This window comes from Talpa occidentalis, unplaced genomic scaffold, assembly GCF_014898055.3.
Source record: "Talpa occidentalis isolate TD23 unplaced genomic scaffold, MPIMG_talOcc4v2.1 talOcc4.5, whole genome shotgun sequence".
NCBI classification, from domain to species: Eukaryota; Metazoa; Chordata; class Mammalia; order Eulipotyphla; family Talpidae; genus Talpa; species Talpa occidentalis.
The window spans coordinates 124,534,603-124,560,142 of record NW_023604861.1 but is presented as its reverse complement, the minus strand read 5'-3'; the positions used below and the strand labels follow the sequence as shown (position 1 = coordinate 124,560,142).

Sequence of the window (25,540 nt, the reverse complement as noted above, 5' to 3'; positions counted from 1 at the left end):
TGATGTGAGTGAGTTTATGGGTTCCTCCTGCTCTGGAATGCCCTTGATCCCAGAAAAGAGTGAGTTGTCCTGAGTTAGTCTGGCCCATATTGAGAAATGGTCTCAGTCTGGTTGGGACTGAGAGGTGCTGGTGTGCGCCTGGAGCCCTCCCTCCTCAGTGGCTAGAAGCTCTGTGCTGCATCACTGAGGCCTCCATACTTTGATGCTCAGGGCTGACAGGTGGCACAGAGGTTGGTGTCTCTCCCTGCCTTTCTCCTTGAAAACTGTAAGTATCCACATAGACAAGACTGACACTTTTGGAAAATAGTCAGGATTCCTGAGACTTGGAGTATCTTGAACTGAATCCTTACACCCAGTTCCTTTCAACAGTGTGTGGGGGGGGAGAGGGAGGTTGAAATCACTTCAGACCCATTGATCCCAGGGATGCAGTGTCGAGACATCCTCAGGCCACAGGTAGGACTCGTAGCTGTGGTTCAGATGTACAGCTCTGTTTTTTCCTTTGTTGCGGTAACGTTGGTTTATAACACGGTTTATGATTTTAAATAAGTTGTGTTTACCATTCTTTCTATGCTATTACTGTTGCTCTGTTAGTAAATTTTGAGTGTTTGGCATTGAAAATTTTTTTAAAAAGTCATCAAAATTGTGAAGCAACCATAAAAGTGAGTTTCAAACACATTCTTAGGTCAACCTCAATTATACTGGACCAATTAAAATTGACATTGCCCTTTGTCTCCAATTACCAGAACACTTTCCTTTCTTGAGTAAACCGTTCCTCTTCTATTGTATCTTGTACCACTGGGTTCAAGAAAGCAAACACATCTGTCTTCTGAGGTTATTCTGCTCCCCACAAACACAGTCTGAGCTGCCCAGACTGATACCCCCCTCCCAGGCCTCCGCTGCGTCTTCCTGGCTGCCCTGCAGTCTTGGTCTGGGAGGGTGTAGGTCCTCGTTCGTGGTCATGACTGTTTTTAATCCTCTATTTTAGAGAATTTGATAAAATTAATATATCAATGGATTTTTTTTAAGTAAGAGGTACAGGTAAATAAATTATAATATTCAGAAACAGCCTCCCTTCCCATTTTGCACAGATGGATATTAACAGAGCTGAACTCCCACATCTCCATTCGTAAGTAAACACTTTATTTAGTAAGACACAGTGTTTTTTAAATGACAGTTATCTACTGAATGCATGTTATTTTTGTTGGAATTCGGACTGCTTATAGCCTCCTCAGTCCCCGCCGCTTCAAATCCCACAGATCCTTTTTCATCATCTTTTTCCTCGATTCCCTCTCTCCAGTGTGGTTCCAGCAGTTGCCTCTTCCTGCCTGCCAGGCACTTGGGGAGCACACTGAGTGCAGGGGTAGTGAAGGGAGCAGCGCCCTGTCCCCAGCAGCGCTCAGGTCCTGTGGTGGTGCTGATGCGGGGGCACGTCCTTGGGCTGCAGCCGGCACCAGGCCAGGCTCTTTAGCTGCTGCAGCAGAACGTGGGCTGGAGGGGTGCTTTCAAGATACCCCAGGCCGCAGTCCCCGCTTTCCTACATTATCTGATGCTTTGGCTTTATCATACTTGTCCTGTTGGCAGCCACACCGAGGTGGCAGGGCGGAGGAACAGCAAAGGGGTGAGAAAACCAGTGGGCAGCTGGGATGACGTGGGTGATTTGACACTCGTGGGGGGAGCTGGGGCCAGGCTGAATGTTGCCAGAATTGGAAGACCAGCAGCTTTAACTATTAGCTGAGGTTTTCATCTTTGGAAGATAGAAGACTCCTCCTCCTATGTGTTTGACACAGTGATTCTCATGCCTGGATAGAGTTTGTGAAAATTCTCTCCTATCAAGTCCATGTCAGAGCCAGCTACAGGGTTTTTATCGTGTGTTTGTTTTTTTCCCCAGTCACTTCTCCACCTTGAGATTCTAATATGCTGCGTTTGAATAGGGGTGAGAGAAGAGAGATTTCTTCTCCTGCTTCTTCCCTTCTCCCCAAGACAGTCTTTGGAGGGATATCTGATGACTTGGATGTGCTGGGGCACGTGAAGGCGGAGAATCATTGCCTCCTGGCTTGTCTGCTGACAGCTTATCTAGGCTGTAGATGATGTTCAGGAATAGGCTAATTTCCAACAGTAACCAAAATGGCAAGTGACAACTCCGTGTGAACCACACCAAGACAACAGAAATACTTACCTTCCTATACCGTACAGTTGATTTTATACCAAGTTAGTTACAAAAGATAAAAATCACTACATCAAAAGTGCTCAACCTCTGACTGGTGTTTTCCTTTATGATGAGTATTAGTCAGCTGTTAACCATTAACTCTGACACATACATCCCGAGGACATGGAATTGTGACTTCCAAACAGTTTAGAACTATGGCACCTAACTCTTGGCAAGAAATGATTTCTATCTTGGAGAATTTAAAAAATTTTTAAACAAAAACACTTTAACTTGATGCCAGCCCTTTGATAATAACTACAGGCACCATGAGTGCCATACAGCCAGACCCGGTATTGCTGCCAGGAAGCCCAGTGAGTCTTTTAAATTTCAGCTAGTGAATTGAGACTGAACGCTCTGTGGCTCGGGGCTTCGGCCTGAGGTGCTCCAGTGCCTGTCACTCCTGCGAGGGCAGAAGCACATTGAGGTACTCCTCAAGATGCTGCCTTAGGCCCCTGCGACAACCCTGTGCCCTCACAGACTGTTGAAGCCTTGGCCCCGGTGCCACTAAGAAGCCAGCATCCCCATCCTAAGGATAGGCCTAGCCCAAGGTTAACAGTAAGACCCACATTCTGTTGCTTCATTTTCCTATTAAGCTCTGGGTTGCTGATTGAAGCAAAATTCCAAAGTATTGACACACCACCACATTGTTAACACGATAGGGAGGATTTGATTATGGGAGAACAAGTCCAAAAACAGTAAATTGACAAAAAAAAAAAAAAAAAAAATCTGGGGCCTTGCTTCTTAAGGCAGCTTTTGTGGTTGCATTCCTTTATTTGATGTGGTTCCCTCCTTCTCCGGTGCCAAACGGTGCAATGTGGAAAAATGATGAAGTTGCAAAAAGGGCCAGGGAGGGGGCAGGGAGAGATAGGGAGTGAACAGTTTGGTAACAAGAGAAGAAAGCAGAGCTTAGGGATCAAAAGCATAGATACCTGTTTCTCCAAACAGGAAGAAAAAAGAAACATACGAATTTTGTCCCTGTTCTTGGGGAAAGACTTGCCAAGCTGTCAGCGGACGCCTTTCAGGCCAACCCAGGCCCAGCATAGTAGACGCAAGAGAGGCCACGAGCTGCCTGCAGGTGAGAAAAGCAGGAGTGAGAAGTCAAGGCTGAGCAGCCTGGATTTTACCTAGAACAGCAGGGTTAACCTGGGAGGGCCGCGGGGAGGGGGTGGAGAACAAAGGCTGCCTTCCATCATCAGATTATGGGACCGAACACGTCTTAACACCAGCCAAACTTGGAGGCAAGTCCTACGGCAAGCATTGGAATCTAAGTGAGGAAAAAGGTTTCCATGCACAGACAGGATTTTATTTATTTACAATTTTTAGGCTGGGCAGCTCTTCTATTGTGTGGTTTGTGAGTACCCAAAGTGACATTTTCTGAGTTTTAAAATTATCTCTTTTTGCACTGTGAAAAGAGCATATATGATTCATCTTAATATTTCTGTGGATCAGTCACTAACTCACAGCTAGTATTTTGGGTGGGAGGAAGGCTTTTGTAGGCAGCTTTTCACCTAGCATAGAAGTAAAAAGCACCAGAATATGCCTCAAGCTTCCTTCGAAATCATATAAATAGCTCCCTCTAGCAAAGTTCCAATCCAGGATCATTATGAGAACTCCCACAGTCCACGGGTTGCTGGGTGCTCACCTCAGCCTTGCCTGGAAAGGGCTAATGCTAGTGTTTTACCTGCTGATTGAATAGATTCTCCCAGAGGTTTAGCCAAAGGGCCTGCTTTTCCAGATTTTGTTTTGTTGTTTTTGCTAACCTAACCTAAGTCTTTCTGCCTGTATTTCTCCTGGATATTTTTCTTACCTTCAGTATCTGTAAAACTGTCAAATGTTCCTATAAACCTAGACCAAGAGTCAACAAATTGCAGCCCACTGGCCAAATCCAGCCCGCAACCTGTTTTGTGTGAACTGCAAGCTAAGAATGACTTTTCCATTCTTTAAACGGTTAGACCTTTAAAGAATAATATTTTATGATTTGTAAAAATTATGTGAACTTCACAATTCCGTATCCATAAATAAAATGTTACGGAAACACAGTCATTCTCACTCACTTCTATGTTGCTTTGTCTGTGTTTGCGTTTGTGCTCCAGCATCAGGGTTGAGTGGTTGGGACAGAGACCTTGTGACTGCAGAGTAAGTGCTGTCTACGCCTGGCCCTTCACCATGGCTATTTTGAAAAGATATAGATGTTTATTAACATTTAACGTCCAATTAAAGTCCATTTTGGAAATTTTGCTTGCCTGTCTTTATCCATGTTCATTCAACTTCAATACCACAAGGACTTATTGAGTGCCTAGTAACAACTTGGAATCATTATTGGTACTGATGTTGCTGTTAGAGCAGTGAGGAAAACAGGCAACCATCCCCATTCTGGAGGAGGGAAGAGTAGTGAGAGGAAACAATAAACAAATATAATATATATATTGTCTTATAGAGAGATGTATCCTTGATAAAGTGTGAAACAAGAAGGGGTACCAGAAATGTAGGTGGGATATTTTAAATCAGCTGTCTTGGAAGCCTTCCTGAGAAGGTGCTATTTGAGTCAGGCCTGAAGCAGGTAAGGAAGCAAGCCCTGCAGATGGTTGGGAAGAAAGTTCCCAGCAGAGGAAATAGCAGCACAGGACCAGTGCCTCAGGTGAGAGCAGCCCCAGCTTGCCCATGGGGTCAACAGTCCAGATGCCTCTGGTAGCTTGCCCTAGGCTAACTGACTGTGTGAGAGAGGATTCAAGGGTGACTAAACGCCAGGTTGGAGCTACCATTGACTGAGGTGGGAGAGCTGTAGGTTTGACAGGCAGGTGAGCTAGCAGGTTAAGGGTGCAATACATTTTAGACATCCAGGTGGAGATGCTGAGGAAGCTCTCAGTTCAGGAAAGGTCTGAGCTAAAGAGTAAATTAGGAAGTTGTCAATATAAAAGAGATAGGTGAAGCAATGAGTCTGGCTGATATTCAGCCGCAAGCGTCCTTGTCCTTCTCCTCAGGACACTCTCACTCTGTGACTGAAGAATCTGCTGGGGGTTTTTTAAAACTGAAAATTTTCTCTTGTGCACAGTTGGCAAAGCATCACAATCTGCCATTGCATCTCCTACTCCACTTCCAGGTGGATGCCCTTTTACCAGTAGATATTCTGGGCAGCCTGAAGACCTATACTTTTCTGATTGGGGCAAAAGCTGCTCAGTGTGGTCCATGACCTGTGGTCTGAGGTCCAGAGTTCCTAACCTTTGATTTAGTGCCTTGCCCTGTTAAACAGCATCTATGTCCTTCTGGTCAGCCCAGACTGGATTTCATCTTTGCCTTGTTTTACCTTCCGGATACCTGAATGTAACCATACTTCATTTTGCCCAAATATGCACTTCATCGTATTCACTTTTTTCCAGTTGTTTCTGTGAATAGCCTGTCTGCCATGCTGGATCTTAAGCTCCTTAACAGCATTTACATTTTCTGCAACTTCCTGATGTCCACTGTGGGAGGCAATCCACTTTTCCCGCAGCCATACCTATTCCTAGTCCTTGTTGTGCGTCCTCAGGGTGAGGAGCAGAGCTGCGGTGGGAGGCCCTGAACCGGCATCGACCCAGGACCCTGCTAGCCTGAGGATTCCCAGTTCCACCTTATCAATCAGCTTCTCTGCTATGGACAGCTATCTGAGTTTTTAACAAACTCTTCAGATAATTCTTATGCAATCATGAAAATTACTAGTTTAGTACCAGTTTTATTATTTCCAGTTTTAAGACCATGGGCCAGTTAGCCATCTTAAGCCTCAGTCTTTTCATCTCTACAAGGAGAATATTAAAACTTGCTATCTACTTTGTAAGACTGTTGTGGGAAACAAATGAGGAACTTTGGGAACAAATTATAAGGAGTTCCGCTCCAGTACCCTGGCTGGTCTTATTCTGATCTCTCTTCATTTTTGAGTGTGTGAGCACAGCTTCAGTTCCCTGCAGAAGAACTCTGAGCAAAGAGACCAGTGATACGTACACGAGGTTGCCTATTGCTATTTAATTGCCTCAGCCTTTAGTAAATAGGAATTGGTAGATACCCTTCTCTGCCTTGGCCATACAGAGAGAGATTTTTTTCTTTCTAATTCTCTGCATCTTCCTTTGACCATTATCGAAACTTATGGGCAATGAGGAGAAGGGAGTTGAAAAAGTGTTTCTGGATTTAGTCTAGGGTAACAATTGTATGCATTGATTATACCCTCCCCATCTTTACTGAAGAGTAATTGATAAAATTGTAAGATATTTAAATTGTATAGCATGATGATTTGATAAGTGAATGTATTGATTTCTTTCAGTAAATATGTTTTGAGGGTAATTCATAAGAGAAGTGATCTCTATCTATATAATAGCAGAGCAGTAAAGCCAGACATTGAAGCTTCAAAATTACAAATATATAACAGACTCATAGTCCTTATAAACACCTGATGACAGGTATTTGAAAATAGTTCCACTTCTTAAAAAAAAAATGTAGTGGAATCAATTGCAGGTAACAGGACAAGATTAAGATGCACGAAGAGGAAAAAGCCCCTCTCTTATTTGTTCGTGTCTTGCATGCCAGGCATCGTAAGTAGTTCATACCAAATCTTAATGGAACATCTGCTAATTCGTTGTTGTTGGGTGGGGGGGCACGGTTAACTCTAAATGCTTTTCCACATGCTAACAAAATCCTGATGGGGGACATCTGTGAAGACTGCTGTCCCTTACAGGCTTTTTTGAGATGTTAACAAACTCAGAAACACACATTTCTGGACAAAAGTGTGGCTAGTCTTCATGTTGTTAGACATTCTGTTTGCAATTATAATATTTCCATCTTTTCTATTTCTTGAAATATAAAGTTTCCTTGCATTCTGCTTCCACTCCGTTAAAACAAAAAAAGTCCATCAAATGCTTTGGCCCTCAAAGTTCTTGCCTGTTTCTGTGGGCTCACTTTCTGACAATGAAAAAGGCCCTATTCGCTTTATTTTGGGCACCTAAATAAGTTTAATAAATGTTCCTGGAACAGCTTCAGGGACTCAGTCAGCCTGGCATCTGCCCGAAACCCGAGCTGGAGGAGCCTGCTGGATCTGGCACATGTGGAGCCGATTGTCACGTCTGTAGATAGGGCTTCAGAAGTCACAGAAGTGGAATCTGAAGAACTACAACAGGGCTGGGTTTAGGGCAGAGAAACCTGAAATCAGGTGCCCATGCCCTTTATCAGAGAGTTCTCTAAGCTCCACCCTTTTCATCTGCAACATGGGGCCACACCTCTCTCAGGATTGGTATGAAGAGATGCTTTCATAAAGGAAAAGGGCTTGATACATAGTTAGTGCTTTGTAAATGGGTACTAGTCACTGCTCCATTCTGTGGAGAATTCACTTTACCAACTAAATCCTTCATGTTGCCTTTTAAATTCTTCATTTATTGCGTGGCTAAGTGGAGAACAGCTGATCAAAATTATCCATAAAGTTTTCCTTCATCTAAATTTTTCTATTTGTAATTCCATAACCATCTAAATAATTTAACTTAGTAATTTTAAGTCCTTTAGATTTGCTCCAAAGAGGGACATTTTCTGTGTGATTATGTGTATTATGTGAGAACATTTTCATTTTTATGCATCCCTCCAAAAATGGGAAACAAGAGGTGGAATCCAGGAGTCTAGTAAAGGCGTGATGTGTGCTCCATGGGAACATGGCTTCCCTCAGGAGGCAGCGTGGCTGGCTGCACACGGGCCACAGTGGGCCCCTCTTCCTGGTGATGCCCAGACGGTATCCTACTTGTAAACTTGACCTGTCATCCTGTTTTCTCTTTTCTTCTGCTAATCATATAGTCATTGAAATTTTCTCACTTTGAATTACAACCTGACTTTAACTGAGGGAGGGTGAGAATCTTGAAACTGCTCAAAGTTAAGTTTATGAAATGAGGTGAGGGCAAACAGCAGGTCTTTGTGGACTTGTTTAGCTAGGAAAAAAAATATTCAGTTCAGGGGGTGGGGGGCATTTCTCCTTGATTGAGTATTTATGTACTTCTGGATTTTCAGTGCCTATAAATGCTTTTTTTTAATCCTATGAAGTTAACTTGTTGTGACATGATATCTTAAGATAAGAACTGAGATGACAAGGTGATGAATTTTATAGATAAAAGCTATCTTGAGGATAAATTCAACCTCCTATGCCACTGTTTTAATATCTCAGGGATATCTGTAGATAGGGATTTGTGTTTTAGATTCTAGAACAATTTCATTTTTCTATGAAAGAATTTCTAATGAAAAAGGACATAGATTTTGGAAGAAGAAAGACTGGGGCTCAAGCCCATCGTTGCAACTTTCTAAATAATATTGCATAAGATCATCAGAGTCTTATAGCCTCAGTTTTGTCATCTATAAATTGGGTCAATTAGTCTACTTGGCAGGATGTTCAGAGATAATGAAATGCCTACTAGAAATAAATAACAATGACTTTCACTTTATTATAGTGACTTTCCTGGCAGGCCCCCAGGAAATATACTCTGGCATTATAGTGTGCCCCAAATTCTTCAGGTCTAAGGCATTCCTCTTCTATGTAGGGAATTAACAGTGATCGCATTGTCACACATCCGGAGTGGGAAACCCAAGTCCATAAACAGAGTTAGGCAGGAGGCTGGTGTTTGTTGAATTGAAGCCTCACTTTAGCTTAGGACTCAGTGGCAGCTTGGAAGTTCTCATCTGGGAAGTTCTCCTTTTCCTTGCTTCAGGCTTCAACTATCCCCGGAATCATGCTGGGGAAGAGGCAGTCAGGTCAAGAACCCAATCCAAAGGCAAGAACAGGACTTTGAGGCTGACCCAAGTGTCTCTGACAGCAAGCACCTTGACGTGACTCTTGGACAGAGAACCCTCAGAAGAGGCTTTCTAGAATGAAGTCTTGGAATGCTTGGTGCTATTTTAATATTAGTGTGGCTCTAATTCTTTCTCTAACCCTTTAACTCTTGAGAGAGATGAGTCTTCTGGCAAGTCATGTTCTCCCCAGCGCACTGATGAGTAAGTTGAATAGAACCTAAAAGAGCAGATCTGGCAGAAGCATGAATGACAATTGAGAATCACTGGCCCTTCTTTTTTTCCAAGTCATGTTTTGCTCATTTTAGGCGGCCAGTAAGGTAAAACCACATGAGGGGGAGGAAGTTACTGTTCCAGAATGGATCAAAATCAAAATCTCATTGTTCCAAGTCAAACTTTCATATAGGCTGACTCCCTGGATTTTTTCTGTGTCAAAATGTTCAAAAATATTACCTTTATGCACTGTAGCCAAGTCAAGTCTCCAATATCGCAATGCTCTGAACAAAGTTCCTGGGGGCTCTATTAGCCATACTTGTGTGGGAAAAGGCAACCACGTATTTAGCATGGACAGTTCTTCTATTGGACTTTCAGAACCAGAGACAGAACTGCAAATGGTTACCTTTTGCTCTGTTTGACTCCCTGTTAGAAAGGTTTCTCAAACTCTGCCTTTGTCCTTTTAATTTATGTTTACAGATTCAGTTTCAGTTCTAAGAATTATCAGCTAATTTCATGCTTCATTTCAGTCCATAAAGGCTAAAAGGTACTTTGTCATCAATACAATCCTTTTCATCCTTTTCTCCTCCCAAATTCAGCCTGAAACCCTGTTGCACCTTTCCTCACTCTCACCTCTGCTTTCTCTCTGTACTGCTCTGGAGATCAGAAGAATTAACAGCAAGTGGTCCCTTTCATCTCCGCCTCACCCCTTCCCGCCCCTGCTCAGCCTTTCAGTAGGTTAGTCAGCCAGCCCTGCATTCCTGGGAATGACTGAGGGAGCCCTGGAATCTCTCCACAGGGTGAGTTTTCTGTTGTGCATGTTTGGCCCAATGTATTTTGATTTATGAATATTAAATAATTAGACATGACAGGCCTTACCTCCATCTTGCACCCTTTAAAAACATAAGAGCTCTTTTATTTCATGGCACTTGACTTTGTTTATTCAGCATGATCAGGGCATATTCAGGCTATAGCAAGCCTGTTAAATATTTACCCATGAGGCGGATATTTATACATGAATCAGCAGCACTTATCAGTATGTGATGCTGGAAGTCAGGTTCAGTACCCGCAGAAGCGAAGAAACTACCAAGTGAAATAAAGGGTACAGAAGTGTCCTTTTAAAAATAAACTCTCAGTTAAAAGTATCCTTCATAGAAACTGAAGTGCTTCACACATTGAGGCTTATCCTACACAACTAAGTCATTCAAAGTCAGATGTGACAGAGTGGTTGGTACCTCGCATCCAAGCGCCAGTAAATCTTGTTGCTTGGTGGGGGGAGCACTGAGAAATGAATAAAGCTGCTGCTGTGTGGAAAATGAAAGGGAGTGGAGCTTTGCAGCACAGTGCCTGCATGCACAACGTTCCGCATGCCTCTAGAAACCCTTCAGCCTGACTGGAATCCATACCCAGCCCATCTTTGTAACCCTCCTGTTAAAATTTCCCTGCTCTTATGGGCGAACATACTTCAGCAGAAGCAGCATGGACTCTGGAAACAGACAGACCTGACCATTTTCTAGTTGTATGAACCCAGGAGATTGCTTCTGCTCCCTGAGTCCTGATTTCTTCACCTGCAAATTACAGTGAAGATTCCCACTGTAGTGAAACATGGGGTAGATTAAATTAGATCATAAGAAAGCACCTAGCCACAAGTGTTAGTTCTTGTATCCCCTGAAGCAGAGTGCAGAGACAGACCTGGAAATGAGACGGGACAGTCTTTAGACTATCTCCTCATCTGCTTCTTCAATTTTTGTTTAAAGGCCATTGTTTCCCCAGGGGAGGGGGCGCGAGAGTGATTTAAATTCAGAGGGTTACTATAGATTCTTCTCCTTTTCGTTGATGTCATTTTTATTTTCCCCATCATCCCTTGTGTCCCCTGTCCCTGTCCCTCTCTCTCCCACTTACCTAAGAGACATCATGGTGTTTATTCATTTCTCTAGTTTTTATACTTTGTTTTGTCAAATTGTCTGCTATTCAAATGCCCAGCATTTGTTTTGGCATGCTCACTTACTTTACTACACATAATTCTGTCAAACTCCCCCTATTTTTTGAAAATGACTGTATTTCATCTTTCCTTATGGCTGAATTCCATACTATGGCTAATTCCATACTATCATTTCATCATCTGTTGATGGCCATCGAGGCTACTTCCATGTCCTGGCTATTGTAAATACTGCTGCTGTGAACACTGGAAATGTATGGGGTTTTTGTATTGATGATTTTGTGTTGTTTGGATAGATGCCCAAAGTGTGGGGTTGCTAGGTTGTACAGTATTTCCATTTTTAGGTTTTTTAAGGTAAGTCTAGATTGCTTTCCATAATGGTTGCACCAGTTCATGTTCCTACCAGCAGTGTAATAGAGATCCTCTTCCTCCTCATCCTCTCCATCACTTGTTGTTGGAGGTCTTTTTAATATGTGCCATTCTCAAGACTGTAAACTGACAAGTCGTTGTGGTGTTAACCTGGACCTCTCTTATGGGAAGTGTCATGAACATTTTTTCCATGTGTCTGTTGGCCTCGGGATATCTTCTTTGGTGAATCATTTGTTCATATCTGCTGTCCATTTATTCATTGAGTTGCTTGCTTTTTCAGTGTTGAATTGTATATTTTTTTAAATCTTGAATATTAACCCCTTAAGTTAATATATCGTGTTATTATCTCTCCCATTCGATAGGGCTTCTTTTTAATCTTCTTGCAGACACAGACTCTTCATTCCTTGTATTCAACTTCATGAATGATTAAGAACTTATCCTGTAATATTTTATATAGGTCAAAGTCCAATATAATCGACTTCCATTACAAATTATTAATTTTTTGGTGGAATTTTATTATGCTAAGGATTATTCTTTTAAGTAACCTATGAGAAGACCAGATCCTGTATTCTCTGTTATACAGCTGTTTCACCAATGGCTACAGCATATAAATACTAGATTTTTTGTTGTTATTATAGAATTTTCCTCTTAATTGGTTTTCCATCTTAAAAGAACATTAGAATCTTCTAGTTAGATGTGTGCCCTCTGTGTACTGCTTACAAAAGAGAGAACAAAAAAACTTTCCTCTACTTCACAAGCAGTTATGGGAATTTCCTTAGTCTTCTTCAGACGTTAGGTGAAATCTTATGCAGTGCCTAAGCACAAAAGGAAATGGTGGTCTTGCCTATTTCATGTGATTGTAGAAGGTAGAAGATTCATTAATTATAATCCTTAGTCAATTGTTGCCATAATTTTCTCTGTTGTCAAAATTGTGCTTTTTATGATCTGAGTAGGAAAAATAAAAGGTATGATCTGAGCAGGAAAAAGTGAATATTTCTGCTCCATGTTGATTTTCTCACGTCACCTAGGTTTTATTTATTTGTTGGAATTTTTCATCCCTGCCGGTAAATAAATATATTACTCATTTTTACCAGGAAAATGAATTTCAGAAATCTATAGTTAATAGGGAGAAGGGTGGGTCTGGAGTCCTTTCAGTATTTACATACATTGCTTCCTGTATCACAAACTCTAGATTGAGTCTCTCCGCTCTGAACTATTTAGGAATGGTTTTCTAGGCTGTTACTATGAAGCATTTTGCTTCTATTTACAACCTTGTACGGTAGGGACTTGGGTAATGAATAATCACAGCATTAAGGGATTTTAGTGGTCTTTTGAGATCTCATTGTATTACAGAGATGGCTTAAGGGCCTTACAGAAATATATACATTAAAATACAATTCAAATAATGAAACAAATTAGGGCCAAAGGAAAGTGAGAGTGAGAAAGAAGATGAAGTAAAGATTAAAGACGGTAAGTAAAACCCACATGCTGTATGACTCTAAACACTTTCTTTTAATAATCATATGCTGGTTAATTTAAACTTAAAGGGGAATCTCTGTGATGATTTTGTAAACTATGTAAACTATTTCTGGATCAACATTGGGTCTTAGTGTTTAGTTCGCTGATTTCTGACTGTACCTTCTTGTTTAGATGATTTGAATTATCAGTGTTCACTAGGACTAGTAGCAGAATTGCTACCCATGTTGGCCCATAGATATGGAACCATGTAGCTTGGTTTCTGAAAATGTTTAATTAGTTGCCACCATTTAAAAATCTCCATTTTAGTCTCTCCAGACTAAATAATTCGGATTTCTGGCTTCACTTGAAAAATTACAATCTGGTGAGAAAAGGCTTGTATTTCCACTTGTCAGAGGTCTGCTGTGGCTGAGCAATGTTCACAGAATGTCTAGTTCTTTAGAAATCCACTTGGTTCATACCACCTGTTGGAGTTCATGGCCCCTGACCTAGACCGCTGCCGCACACTAACAGCGAGGAAACTAAATTGCAAGGAGGCTGTCCAAGGTCACAAAGCTGGTAAACTGCACAACTGTCACAGTGTTACACCAATGCAGTTTAGTCCAGGTATGGTGTTTAATGAATGACCTGCACTGTGCCCAGCTCTACATTGGACATAATGAAGAGTACGATTTCATTAATAGGCACAACCCATTAATAATAGTCAGACATTGACCCATGCCAATCAGAATTTGCTAAGTTGTACTGTTGGGTAATTAAGATCATTAGTTGTTAGTCACACACAACATGAACAGATTGAGCAACATGGATTAAAATAAGGAATGTTATCATAAGCAAAGCCCATAACGGTCCCATCATCATTCATGCAGGTAGTTGGTGGGGAGACTTTTGATAAGAGAAGCCAAGTATGCGTGGGGGTATCACTTACATTGCTTGAGCCCTAAGAGACATATGTCCATTGTTCTGTTGTCCTTTCAGTGCACTTGGAGGCTCCTCAGCGCTTCATATCCCAGCTTTTCCAGGAGGAGGATGTCTCATTGATTATGTTCCACAAGTGTGCCACCTGCTCACCAACAAGGTAAAGCACGGCCCTGACTTCCCACCTTGAGAGACAGACGCCGTCAGGCCTCCAGGGGAGCGCAGACCTGGCAGAGTCGTACAGGCCCGTCCTCCTCACCCCATCTTAGTTTCAGAAACAAGTCCCGCCTTGTACCTTTCCTGCTCTGAGTAACAGCTGGTCAGTATCCCTGTTTCTCTGCCTTGTTCTTACTCTTCTAAGGGTTCTCACGTCCTGTCCCGGTCTTATCTCTTCATGTTTTTAAATTTATATCTGGAGATTTAAAATCCCCTCTTTCTTGAATTTCAATGATGCCCTTTCGGCTAGATCATTCCCCTTTGGGTTTTAAATTTTTGAACGCCGTTGTTGACCAGTGAACTAGTAGATGCCCGCATGTGTGTGTGTGTGTGCGTGCATTTGCCACTAGTTGATGTCAGGGCAAGTCTGTAACACTTGTCTTTGTCTCTTTTTGCTTCTGTCTACCTCACATTTTAAAGTCAGTTCTTGGTTCTCCCTAACATGGCAGGAGCAGTTCAATAGAGTTCTGCTCACAGGGGCAGGATTTTTAGGTCAGCTGGTCTTACCAGCTGGGCACGTCAGCTCATCTAAAGCCATCTCCTAGCTGCATTAAGGAATCACTATTTGGCAAGCAGCTGAGTTTACAGTAGTGGTTGTCAGATATTCCTGAAAAGTATTAAAAATATAGTTGTTAATGTCCAGCCAATATATATACCTAAAAACTGGAGCTACTAACCTACAAGCAATACTGACTCTTCCCTCTCCCATATGGACGGACTTAACTTGCGTAATTCTAGCAAAAGGGCTATTTTCTTTGCTCCTATTGATTTGTTCACATTGGCTTGGAAAATAGATCCTTTGTTTATCTCTTTCATTCAAAAGATAACTCATGTCTAGATAGAAAATATTTTTAAAGTATCATAATATTTCAGAGCCTTCAGCATTATTTTTTAAATGCCAAAGAAACTAAAATCTGGCGACTTTGTGGTCTTCATGCTTGGCATGGATTCCAGGCCATTTCACTCTCATGGAGTGGCTGCTTGTCATGGGCCAGATTCCCCAGCCTCTGCCCTCCTCTAGAACTGATCAAAGGACAGAATTCTTATTTACATTGTGGAACTTTGCACTGCCTTCAACTCTGTGTCCCAGCATTATGGAGAAAAATGCAAATTTAGCCTTCCAGAACCAAGACATCTTTTCACATCTCTCCAATTGAGATTAATTTCTAGTTATACATTTTCTTCAAAAAATTATAATACTGTTTTCCCAGAAATATAAGAATCAGTCAATTTTACTTATCTGGTTCCCTTTCATTAATTTTACTTGTCTTTAAAATTGATGTTCTTCTGTTTGCTACAAACGAGGACAGTATGGCTGCTTTTAGAAACAATCTCTTCAAATGAATTTCCATAATTACGTTGGATCTATCTTTATAGCCAGTTTTGTTGTGGGTTTCTGTTAAAATGGTTTTCTGTTTTAAAAATCAAGTATACAGAACTGTTTTCATCCCCTTTTTAAACAAAGCCACTTAAGCAAACTTATCATCTGTTTTTCTTTTCCCAAAATAACATTAAGCCTGCAAAGTAAGCACTGTTTTTGTAAATTGACATAAACCCTATTATATAAATAGAATTGTTCTACTTTAAAGGGTATAACATGGCTATCAGTACCAATTGTGTCAAGGTTATTTCAAGCACTTTATCTTGGACTTTTGTCAGCCATGGAAACTCGGTGTGACTACAGCCAATATAAACCATCTTGGGGGTCTCTCTCTTAGAAGGAATATATTTTTTTGTTAAAAACTGATGGATAAGTTACTAACTTTCAGGTGTCTAATTAGTTCACAATTTTTTTTTTACAGAGACTATCACTTGGCGATAACAAGGAAATAGAAAAAGGCAAAATTTCCTGTTGTAACACTCCTTATTCTGAATACTAGGGTTTGTTTTTTTTTTTTTTTTAATTAAGCATTACCCTGCCTTTTCAATAGAAATTGTGTACACAATCACCAAATAACCCTATTTAATGAGGGGAAGATCCTTTTTCTGGAGATATCTAGTTGTTAAATGCAGAAGGAAGGTAGAATTTAAAAATCATCATTTTCACATCTTAGTGAAATAGTTGATTCAGACAAGAATCTCCAACAGATCCTAAAACCATTAGGTGAAGAGGTTGGGAAGTAGATCTTCATGCTTCAAGAGGTACATCCATGGACCAGCCATGATGCAAAGAGGAACCTTTCCTTCCCAATGGAGTAGCTTGACTCTCATCACCTTAACCAATGAGCAAATTCAGTATCACCTGTGATACAAGATGTTTCTTGCTAAAAATACCTAACAATAAACTAACCACAGCTTTCATTCTAACTTCCAATTTATAAGGAATACAGAGGGTAGAGGAAGAAGCAAGGAAACAGAGAATCTACAAGGACATTCTACAAGACAACTAGACTTCTTTGAAGAGCCTGTGTCACATGTGCTTGTGCAGGTGCACACGCGGACATGTGGACACACTCTTAGGGATACTGTTGTACTAGATAAACACCTGGTCCCTGAGTAAACCCTGCTTTATGAAAAAAATATTTGCAGGATAGTTGAGAAATTTTGAAAATGGACAGGGTGTTAGATGAATTCAGAGAATGATTGCTAAGTTTGTTGGATATGATAATGGTATTGTGATTATGTGGAAAAATGTCTTGGTTTTTTTTGTGATGCATGCTGAAATATTTAGGGGTGTCTTGATATCTCTAAATCTTTTGAAATGTTTCAGAAATATTGATTGATAAGTTGATAGGTAGATGCCTGGATGAAGCAATTAGGCAAAATGCTCATAGATTTTGAATATCAGTGAACAGTGTATGAGTGTTCGCCTTACTATTCTATTTCTCTGAATCATTGAAATTTTTCATAATAAATCATTTAAAAATGTCCTAGTCCACTTCTCAACTTTGGGTTTCAATTCCAGGTGCAGTACGTGATTCAAGGATATCACAAAAGAAGGGAGTATATTGCTGCTTTCCTCAGTCACTTTGGCACGTAAGTGCTTCTTTGTTTAAACTATACACCAACACACCGACAATGCCCTGGCTTCCCTGGCTTCATGCAGGGCTTAATTAAGAAAATAGCACTTAGTTCTTACATATGATATCTTTTCAATGCTGTTTTGATTCTTTTGGATATGTTGCTTACACAAAGACTCCCAGGGAGGCATTTAAAACATTTTATAATCACTTGTTAGCAAATAATAGAATCAAATATCTTCCTGGGAGCAGTAGTAGCATAACGAGCCCCAAACACTATACTAACAGTGGCTGTAACGCTGCTGATCTGAAGTTCTTCACAGTCTACACAGCACGTCCCCTCCATCCCACAGCAGTCATGAGGTGATGCACGCTGGCACTGCTGCATTTTACTGAAGGAAGCCCCGAGACTCTGAGGAGTTCAGGACCATGAAGAAAGCCACACACCTGCAAGAGATCCAATCAGGGTGGGAACCCAGTTTTTCAGGACTTGGGTGTCCTGACTGGACTCCCCACTCCTGAGATGTGAGAAGGAAATCTAGCCTTAGACACCAAAGTAATGAGTCACACTTGGGATTAGAAGTGGGGAAAAGGCCCCACCCAAAAGGAAAACGGAAGTAAGTAACTGCAGTGACTGGTGGGCATCTCCTCCTGCTGCTGTCCTGAGCGCCTGCCTTTCCCCCGGAGGCCAGTGGTGGTGCTGTTTTGCAGCTCTGTTCTTAAATGACGTCAGGGGCCTTCGCAAGTGGCTACTTGGAGCTTACTTAGCTCACTTTTTCCTCAGTTTTCTTTAAAAGCTGGAGCGTTCTACCCATTTGGGGGAACTGAACACTAAGAGTTTTAGTATTCTGGTTTTATCTCATCTTATTCTTCTGCAGAAGACGGTTGATACATACATAAAAATATATCTAATAATGCAAAAATAAAATTTCAACAAGGCAGTGAAATTGGAAAAAAGGGGAAAGTGGGGCTAAGAGAAAAGATAAAATCAAGAACCAGATTTGCTCTTCCTTAGGATGTGATTTTATAAGTTGTGGCATAATTGTAAGCAAAATTTCTACTACTCAAAAAAATGTCAAGAAATTTTCTCATTTTCCTTTGTGAATTTTTTTATGTCTCCAAAATAGAAGTGTCAATATCTAAACAGTATGACTGTCTCTCACTTGAATCTTATTTAATACTTAAAATTTGCTTCAGTTTTTATGAACATTTTTTAGAAAGTACTTATGATACAAACAGTGGTTTATAAATGACACCACTGGTCTTCCAAGTTTCAAGTAGACGATCCTTAATAAATATAATGAAAATGAAGCAGTTAGCAGGATTACCTCCCGGGGAGGGGGTGTGCCCCACCTACTCCATTAGCATGCAAGAAAAAGATGAAAATTATTTTTGTCTGTTTGTCTGTTTTATTATGCATATGATAACGTAACATAGTCATATATAAAACTACTCAATGATATATCTAGGCACTACTGTTGCACCATCTGCATAATAAAAAGAATTCTGTGCTTGGTTTTGCATATGGGTTGTAGAGTCAAAAAAAAATTAGATGTCACCATTAAAACACTGAGTTAAATTCATGAAAAGCGTTCCTTCATGAAAAGGAACGCTTTTCATGAATTTAAACTGGTGAATGAAATTACTGACTTAAGTCAGAAAGTCTGAATGACATCCCAGCAGTCTTCGGGCAAACCCCTTAACCTTCAGAGCTTACCTTTGTAATGGGTGCAACCATACTTGCTTCTGAAACTGAGGAGAAGGCACCTAAGGACAGCAGAGGCCTCCTCACATGGATGAGAGGGAGCATCACTCCTGGCCTCAGTGGTGTAGTAGTACCACCTTACGCTGACAGCCCCGGGGATGGGGAGGGAGATGGGAGCTGAGCTACCAGAATTCTGCCCAGGCCCTTGACTCGTGAGGTGTGCCGCTCCCACTGACACCCAGCACCCACCCAGCTAACTACTCCCTGCTACTTTGTTTTGAGCCCAGTGGGGAACACCGGAGAAGCACAAATGAAAAGGGTCCAAGTACTTTGGAAGAAAATAATATATAATTCTGAGCTTAGTGATATTGTCATTGTTTGTTCCCATTTAGTGCCTAAGTGAAAATGAGACTCATCACGATATTGACAATATGGAGAAATTCTAGCACCATTGCTGACCCGATTTCTTAATTTGTCCTTTTCTTCATAGCCAGTAATTAACATTTGCATAGCAAGATATGGTTTATCTCACTTACTTTCACAATCCCATAATGAAATTTGAGAAAGTATCATTCTGTTTGTTTCTAGAGGAGGAAACTGATGCTCCAAGAGTCAAATGCTTTGCCTGAGGTCACAACAGATAGTAAACGACAAAGCTGTAACTCTAACCTAGGTGCTCTCATTCCAAATCCCAGGTCCTCCCCACAGTAATGCTTACTTGCCTTACATGCATCTCAGAATCAATAACCCTGACTTTGTGAATATATTCCTACTTGGTTCTGTCTCTTTTATTCCTTATGTTTAGAGGTGTCGTGGAATATGATGCAGAAGGATTTACAAAACTCACTCTACTGCTGATGTGGAAAGATTTTTGTTTTCTTGTACACAGTGAGTATATTTTTGCTATTTATATGTCAGCATCCATTTTAAAATGTATTAACTCATATGTGATAATGAGCATGAGATCCTTTAGTGTCCTAACTTGGTTCCTTGTACTTTTGCATAAGTGTATTTATCGCAAAGTCTTTAAGGTATAGTTTGCCCCTCAAGGCAGGCTTTGCAAAGTCGATAGACATTTTTGATGGTCAGGATTGGGGTTGGGGAAGGTTGTTGCTTTTGGTATTTAGTGGGTAGAAGTCAGGGATTTCACTACACATCCTGCAATGCACATGATAGCCCTCTACAACAACAAAATCTAATGCAAAATGTCTGAAGTGCTAAGTAAAGAAATTAAGAAATTTAAGAAACCTTACCCTAGAACAGCTATCTGTTTCAAAATATCTTTTCTGTATGAGGCCTCAAACTTTCAAGATTATTTGAAACACATTTGCTTTGATCATTTGGTTATTTTCCGTATTAAATGGAAGATTTACAACTCTGATAATATATCTTACAGTTGGGACAATGTTTTATTGTATTCCTGGCCACACTTTTCTGTGATTGTCCTTGTATAGTCATATTTAAATGTGTGTTGTGTTATGTTAATCAGTTAGTCAATAAATGTTGATCCAACTTTTTCTTGATGGATAAAGTCTCTTTAGTTTATTTATTTGCTACATAAGAGCCAGAGGCCAATGGTGCTAGGTTCAAGTTGCATGTCAGCCAAGATCTTTATTTTTTAGTAATTTGTTAGGCAAAATGCTTGGTTTTCAAGTCAGAGGTAAAGGAATTCCACCTCTCCCAAGTCTAGTTAAGAAAAGTTGTGAGGGGCCCCCCCGGTGGCGCAGCGGTTGAGTGCTGGGTTGCGAAGCTGCCCGCAGCCTCTGCAGCGCCGGTTCAATCCCCGGCTACTCCCCGGGCCACCAGAGGAGGGTCCCACATGGCGCACAGACCTCTCCTGCCGCCCGCTGCTCCCCTCAGCAGTGTACTTCGGTCCTTCTGCCTGCTCTGCTCTCCACTCTGGCTCTGGTGAATCCTCTCACCCTCCCGCACTTCTGACTGTACCCAGTGCTTGTATAAATAAATAAATCTTTAAAATAAATAAATAAAAATACATGCCTCTTTTAAAAAAAAAAAAAAGAAAAGAAAAGAAAAGTTGTGAGTTTGGGTGACTTATATAGAACTACCCTAGGCCTTAGTAAACTGTTTCAGGAAGAGAGGCTTTGGCACTATTTAGCCACAAATAGTGGCTATCTGTGTAAAGATACTCACACAGATGTAAAGATATAAATATCTTTACACAGATAGTGTAAAGATTGACTTGTGAGGCTTTTTCTTCCCCCAGCAGATTTAGCATCTTGATTGTGATTTACGTAGGTTAAAATAGTTCTTAAATTAGTTTGTATTTCCTGGTTTTACACCAACAGATTGTAAGGGAGGAAATCCAAAAATGTCCTTAGTGGTAAGAGAAAAAAGCCTCTAATTAGAACTTTACCATGGTTATAGAGATAACCAATAAAAGTATAGCCAGCCGCTCTCAGTTACACAGATGATCTCAGTTATAGAGATACAAAGATAACTGAGAGTTGACTATACTTTATGGAGTTTGTTCTCCCTGCCTTTTAAGTGCTCCCCAATGATAGACATGTAGTGCCTCATATTGAGCAAACAACCAACAGCATGTCCTACATTGAGACCGTGTAGGTATTAGGTCTATTAATTATGTGCATGAATAAAAAAGAGAGTTGGAGAGGTAAAGATTTTAATCTTGTAACTAATTGCATGACCTTGTTCAAATCATTAGGACAAGCCTCTCTATTCTTTAGCTTCCTTGTGGCCACCAGGGATCTGATTATTGAGTCCTGTGGAGATGTTGACATGGCGCTTAACCTCTAATACAAGACCAGGTACAAGAGGAAATCTCAATAATCAAGACCTCCTCACGATCTCCTCTCTGGTCTCTGCCTTCTGTGGCCCACTGGACTCAGCCAAATAGTGGTGCTTCCAGTTATCACTTCAGGTACTGACTCTGCTTTTCCTCTGTGAAATCCCACTTTCCACTTCAGCCCTCCTCTGTCTGGGGTCAGTGGTTCTGTTTCTAAACTGGTAACCCAACCCCGGGTGTCCTTGTTTGTCTCATAATCCTGGACACTTGCTAGAGTGACTGATCTGGCGCGTTTCCCCTGGTCTGGTGTGTAACACAGCTTTGCAAGAGAGATCTATCCCCTGTCCAGATGGTGGGAGTGGCAGAGGCCTCCCAAGGTAACTGTGGGAAGGACACACAGAAGGATAATTGTAAACTTTTTTTTTTTTTTGTGGGACCCTCGCTGATGGCTGGGGATTGAACTGGCGCAGCAGAGGCTGCGGGCAGCCTCGTAACCCAGCGCTTAACCGCTGCGTCACCAGGGGAGGCCCAGGACAATTGTAAACTTTAAATCAGATGAAAGCTTCAACCAGTTTTCTCATCAAATTGAGGCATAAAGGACTTGGTCCCATCCAGAAACTGTTTTCAGGAAGGTTTCCTGGCCATCATCTAAGTGACGTGACATCTCAAGTCTTTCCTAAAATTGCTTTGGTCCCCTAGTCCTGGTTCTGCTTTCATGTCTGCTAAGATGAGCTCAGATCATATCAGACGTAAGGGAAAACAAATATTCTTGGCATAGCTCATTCTAACCTGTGTTTACAGATGCTCTTCTGCGGGTGGCCAGCAAGAGTGATGTTCAGGGGTAGAAGAGCATCCCCCTATCAGCCCTGCTGGCTCTCTGGTTGGCACGTTCTGGGTTATAGCAATTTGTATTCCTTTGGAAGGTCTAGTACCCGACGAACATCTCCATGGTGTGGTGTGTCCATGCTTCTCACAACTCCTCCACCTTCCTCTTAGCTTTTCCAAGTCAGACTTGCAAAATTCAATCCCAGAGTCCTCTGTTCACTTTCACCCTCAGAAACAAAGAACCCCCAGATGCTCATTAGAATAGCTACACGGAACCTAGGGATTTGTTTAATTTACTTTCTCCGAAGTGTTTCCTTGGGCTGTTCTTCCTTTGCTCCCCAGGCTGTTTGCTCTTGTCTCTTAGGTCACTGCCCACACTCCTCTCTCCTGGCAGGTAGGACCTGCTGATGAATCAAGGGACTTTGATGCTGTTTCCTGCTCCATCATTAATGCACAGCCCATCTTTAAATAAATTATTTCCACCCTTCAACTTCTTTCTTATATCTAAAATGTTGGACTTGGTACATCAGAGCAAAGCTTGGTCAGAGAATGTGTTTTATTCAGGCACGCATTAAGCTGCTGACATTTACCTTTCTTCAGAAGCATGTGCTCCCTCGGTGACAACACCCGGGGATCACTTGTTCCCTTTTATTTCTCTCCATGAAAATGGGGAGGTGAATATGGGGTGACAGAGACTTTACGTTAGAGTATTGCAGTGAAGTTTTCTGAGCTCTCAAGAATGTGGAGAAGAAAGGACCAGTGGGCGACTTCACTGCTCCGGGCAGAGTGAAGACCTAGCAGGGCGCCAGGTGACACCTCTGTGCTCCTTGCGCGCTGCTCTGCCCACGACGGGAAGTCTCTGTCCATAGGGCAGATGCTGGCTTTAATCCCGAGCAGATGGCGTGGTCGAGAAAGGAAGCGCTCCTCTCTCGAGGCAGACAACGCTGATCTCAGACTCTGCCGGCGCGTGCGGAAACAAGCATGCTCCAGGGGACACCGCTGCACACCCTCTGGGACTCTGAGGAGCCACTGCAACTTCCTGGCCTCCTGACCGTTCCAGGAGTAGGGGTCATGACCATGTTGTGGCCATGGAGCTTTTCTGTCCCTTGTTCCTTCTTGTTCCTTCCTTCATCTGTTATCAGTGTATCATAAGATTTTAAACCACAGCAGGATCGGGAACTTGGTCCCATCCAGAAACTATTTTCAGGACAGTTTCCTGGGAATCATCTAAGAAGTATTTGTGATGGCTATATAGGTAATGTCATAGATGCCAAGTTTTAACCTCTGGAGCTAGGTACTGTCTTCAAGCCTGCAGTTTTTCAGAATGTTGGTGACAAGAACACCAGTGAGAAAGGCAGTAGCTCTTTGACATGGGATACAAGAGGAGAGGGGACAGCTGCCTAAAGAAGCAGGGGTGCTGCTTGGAGGGGAGGGGATCAAGGTCTGTGGCTTCAAGGCAACACAAGGGGCTCTAACTATATGAGAAACTCTTTCCCCATTACCTGTAAATCCTTGACAAGCTGACCCTCTGGGCCCCCAACCTGGACCATAGGCCTTGTCTTCCTGGTCGGAATTACCTATTCGACCATTTCTGACCATTTGCTGTTTCATTTCATTTTCTCATTTCTTACCCTAACCCAATCATTTTAAGTGAGTTCTGGGTTTACTCTGTACTGTGTGGCATCCCAGGGAATATAGGAATTATCTTCGAATGGGCCTTCAGACACTTAAGAGTCAGCACAGGGTCGGCAGACTACTGCCCGTGGGCCCCATCCCACTTCACCCTGTTTTCATATGACCCTCAGGCTAAAAATGGTTGATATATTTTTGAAGAGGTGTTAGAGAAAAAGAAAAAGACACAACAGAGATGGGAAAGATAGAGGTGACAGCCATCCAGAACCCAGGGGGCGTGTCCAGCTCGTGCACAGCTACAAAAGACAGCTAAGCACATGCATGCACCACTGTTGCTAGAGCACAGCAGACTGGAGAGGTGTCCTGAGCATATGAGGCGTGAAGGACAAACAAAGCTGGGGCCAGATCAGCTAGTGCCTCAGACAGACCTCTGTGGATCCATTAGGACTAAGTAGTAACAGATACTTGGAAAACAATAGTTTAAGCAAGATAGAGCGAGCTCTCTCGATCTTTGTGTGTGTGTGTGCACACACCTGTGTGTGTCAGACAGACAGACACACACACACACACACACACACAGCCTGAAGGTAGGCAGTCTAGAGCTAGACTGGCAGATCCACGGAACCCAGGTTCCTTTCAGCTTTCTGCCCCATCATCCCTCAGGTGAACCTTTCTTGTTCATGATCCAACACAGCTGTTGGAGCTGCAGCCATTACATCCACAATCCAAGCAATGGAACAGAAGACGTGGTTGGACAGAGACACCCCTTCCCATGTGCTGAGACTCACAATGAGTCTCACACACCACTTCCACAGTTTAGTTCAAATAGCCTCAGCAAATGAGCCAGAACAGACTGGAAAGTGTCATTCTTTAGCCCAGCTGAGATTTCAACTTAGTGAAGTTACCAAGGATTTGGGATTTTATTCACATCAAGTCCCATCAGGAAACAGAGGTCACATCACACAGGTCGCTAGGGAGGAGTTAATGGAAGAACCGTGTCCAAAGTGGACACACCATGGACAGGGTTAAAGAAAACCCAAAGGGACGGGTTGTAACAGCAGGGAGATGTCACTTCCCCTACATCTGTGTTGGCAAGAGGAGAGTGTGGTTACCAAAAGCTGGAAGAGCTCTAGCTGCGGCTGCAGTAGGGAGCTCCTTTGCTAGCCATGCAGGAAGGGTTATTTCTCCTTTTGATTCTACTGGTTTTATTATTAGGTACCTGTACACTTACAATCGTTATCTCTTTCTGATAGATCAACCCTTTTTATCATGATGGGAAGTCCCGCTTTGTCTCTCTCTGATGTGACCACTCCCACCCCAGCGGTCTTGTGGCCAGCGTTTGCTTGGTATACTTTTTTCCACCCTGCCACTTTCTGCCTCGGTTTTTTATCTCTTAATCTATATGTGTCTCTTGTAGACAATACGTGGTTTGGGTTTACTTTTGTATACATCTTAACAATCTCTACATTTCAAGAAGTTTAACCCATTGTCATTTATCCATATGGCTGCATTTGGGTATTGATATTTGTTTTCT

At 41.9% G+C, this 25,540-nt stretch overlaps 1 protein-coding gene across 4 annotated transcripts in view; it reads left to right on the top strand.

The window, feature by feature from the left end:
• BABAM2 (BRISC and BRCA1 A complex member 2) overlaps positions 1 to 25,540 on the top strand; it is a 368,631-nt gene that overhangs the window by 265,412 nt on the left and 77,679 nt on the right. For 3 of the 4 annotated variants that reach the window (XM_054701249.1, XM_054701248.1, XM_037528303.2), the window contains 3 exons: positions 13,965 to 14,064; positions 17,026 to 17,096; positions 19,591 to 19,673. In XM_054701249.1, coding sequence (XP_054557224.1) covers positions 13,965 to 14,064; positions 17,026 to 17,096; positions 19,591 to 19,673 — 254 coding nt within the window. Of the gene's footprint in view, positions 1 to 13,964; positions 14,065 to 17,025; positions 17,097 to 19,590; positions 19,674 to 21,468; positions 21,917 to 25,540 lie in introns of those variants that run through there. The other variant, XM_054701247.1, reaches the window with a different exon arrangement.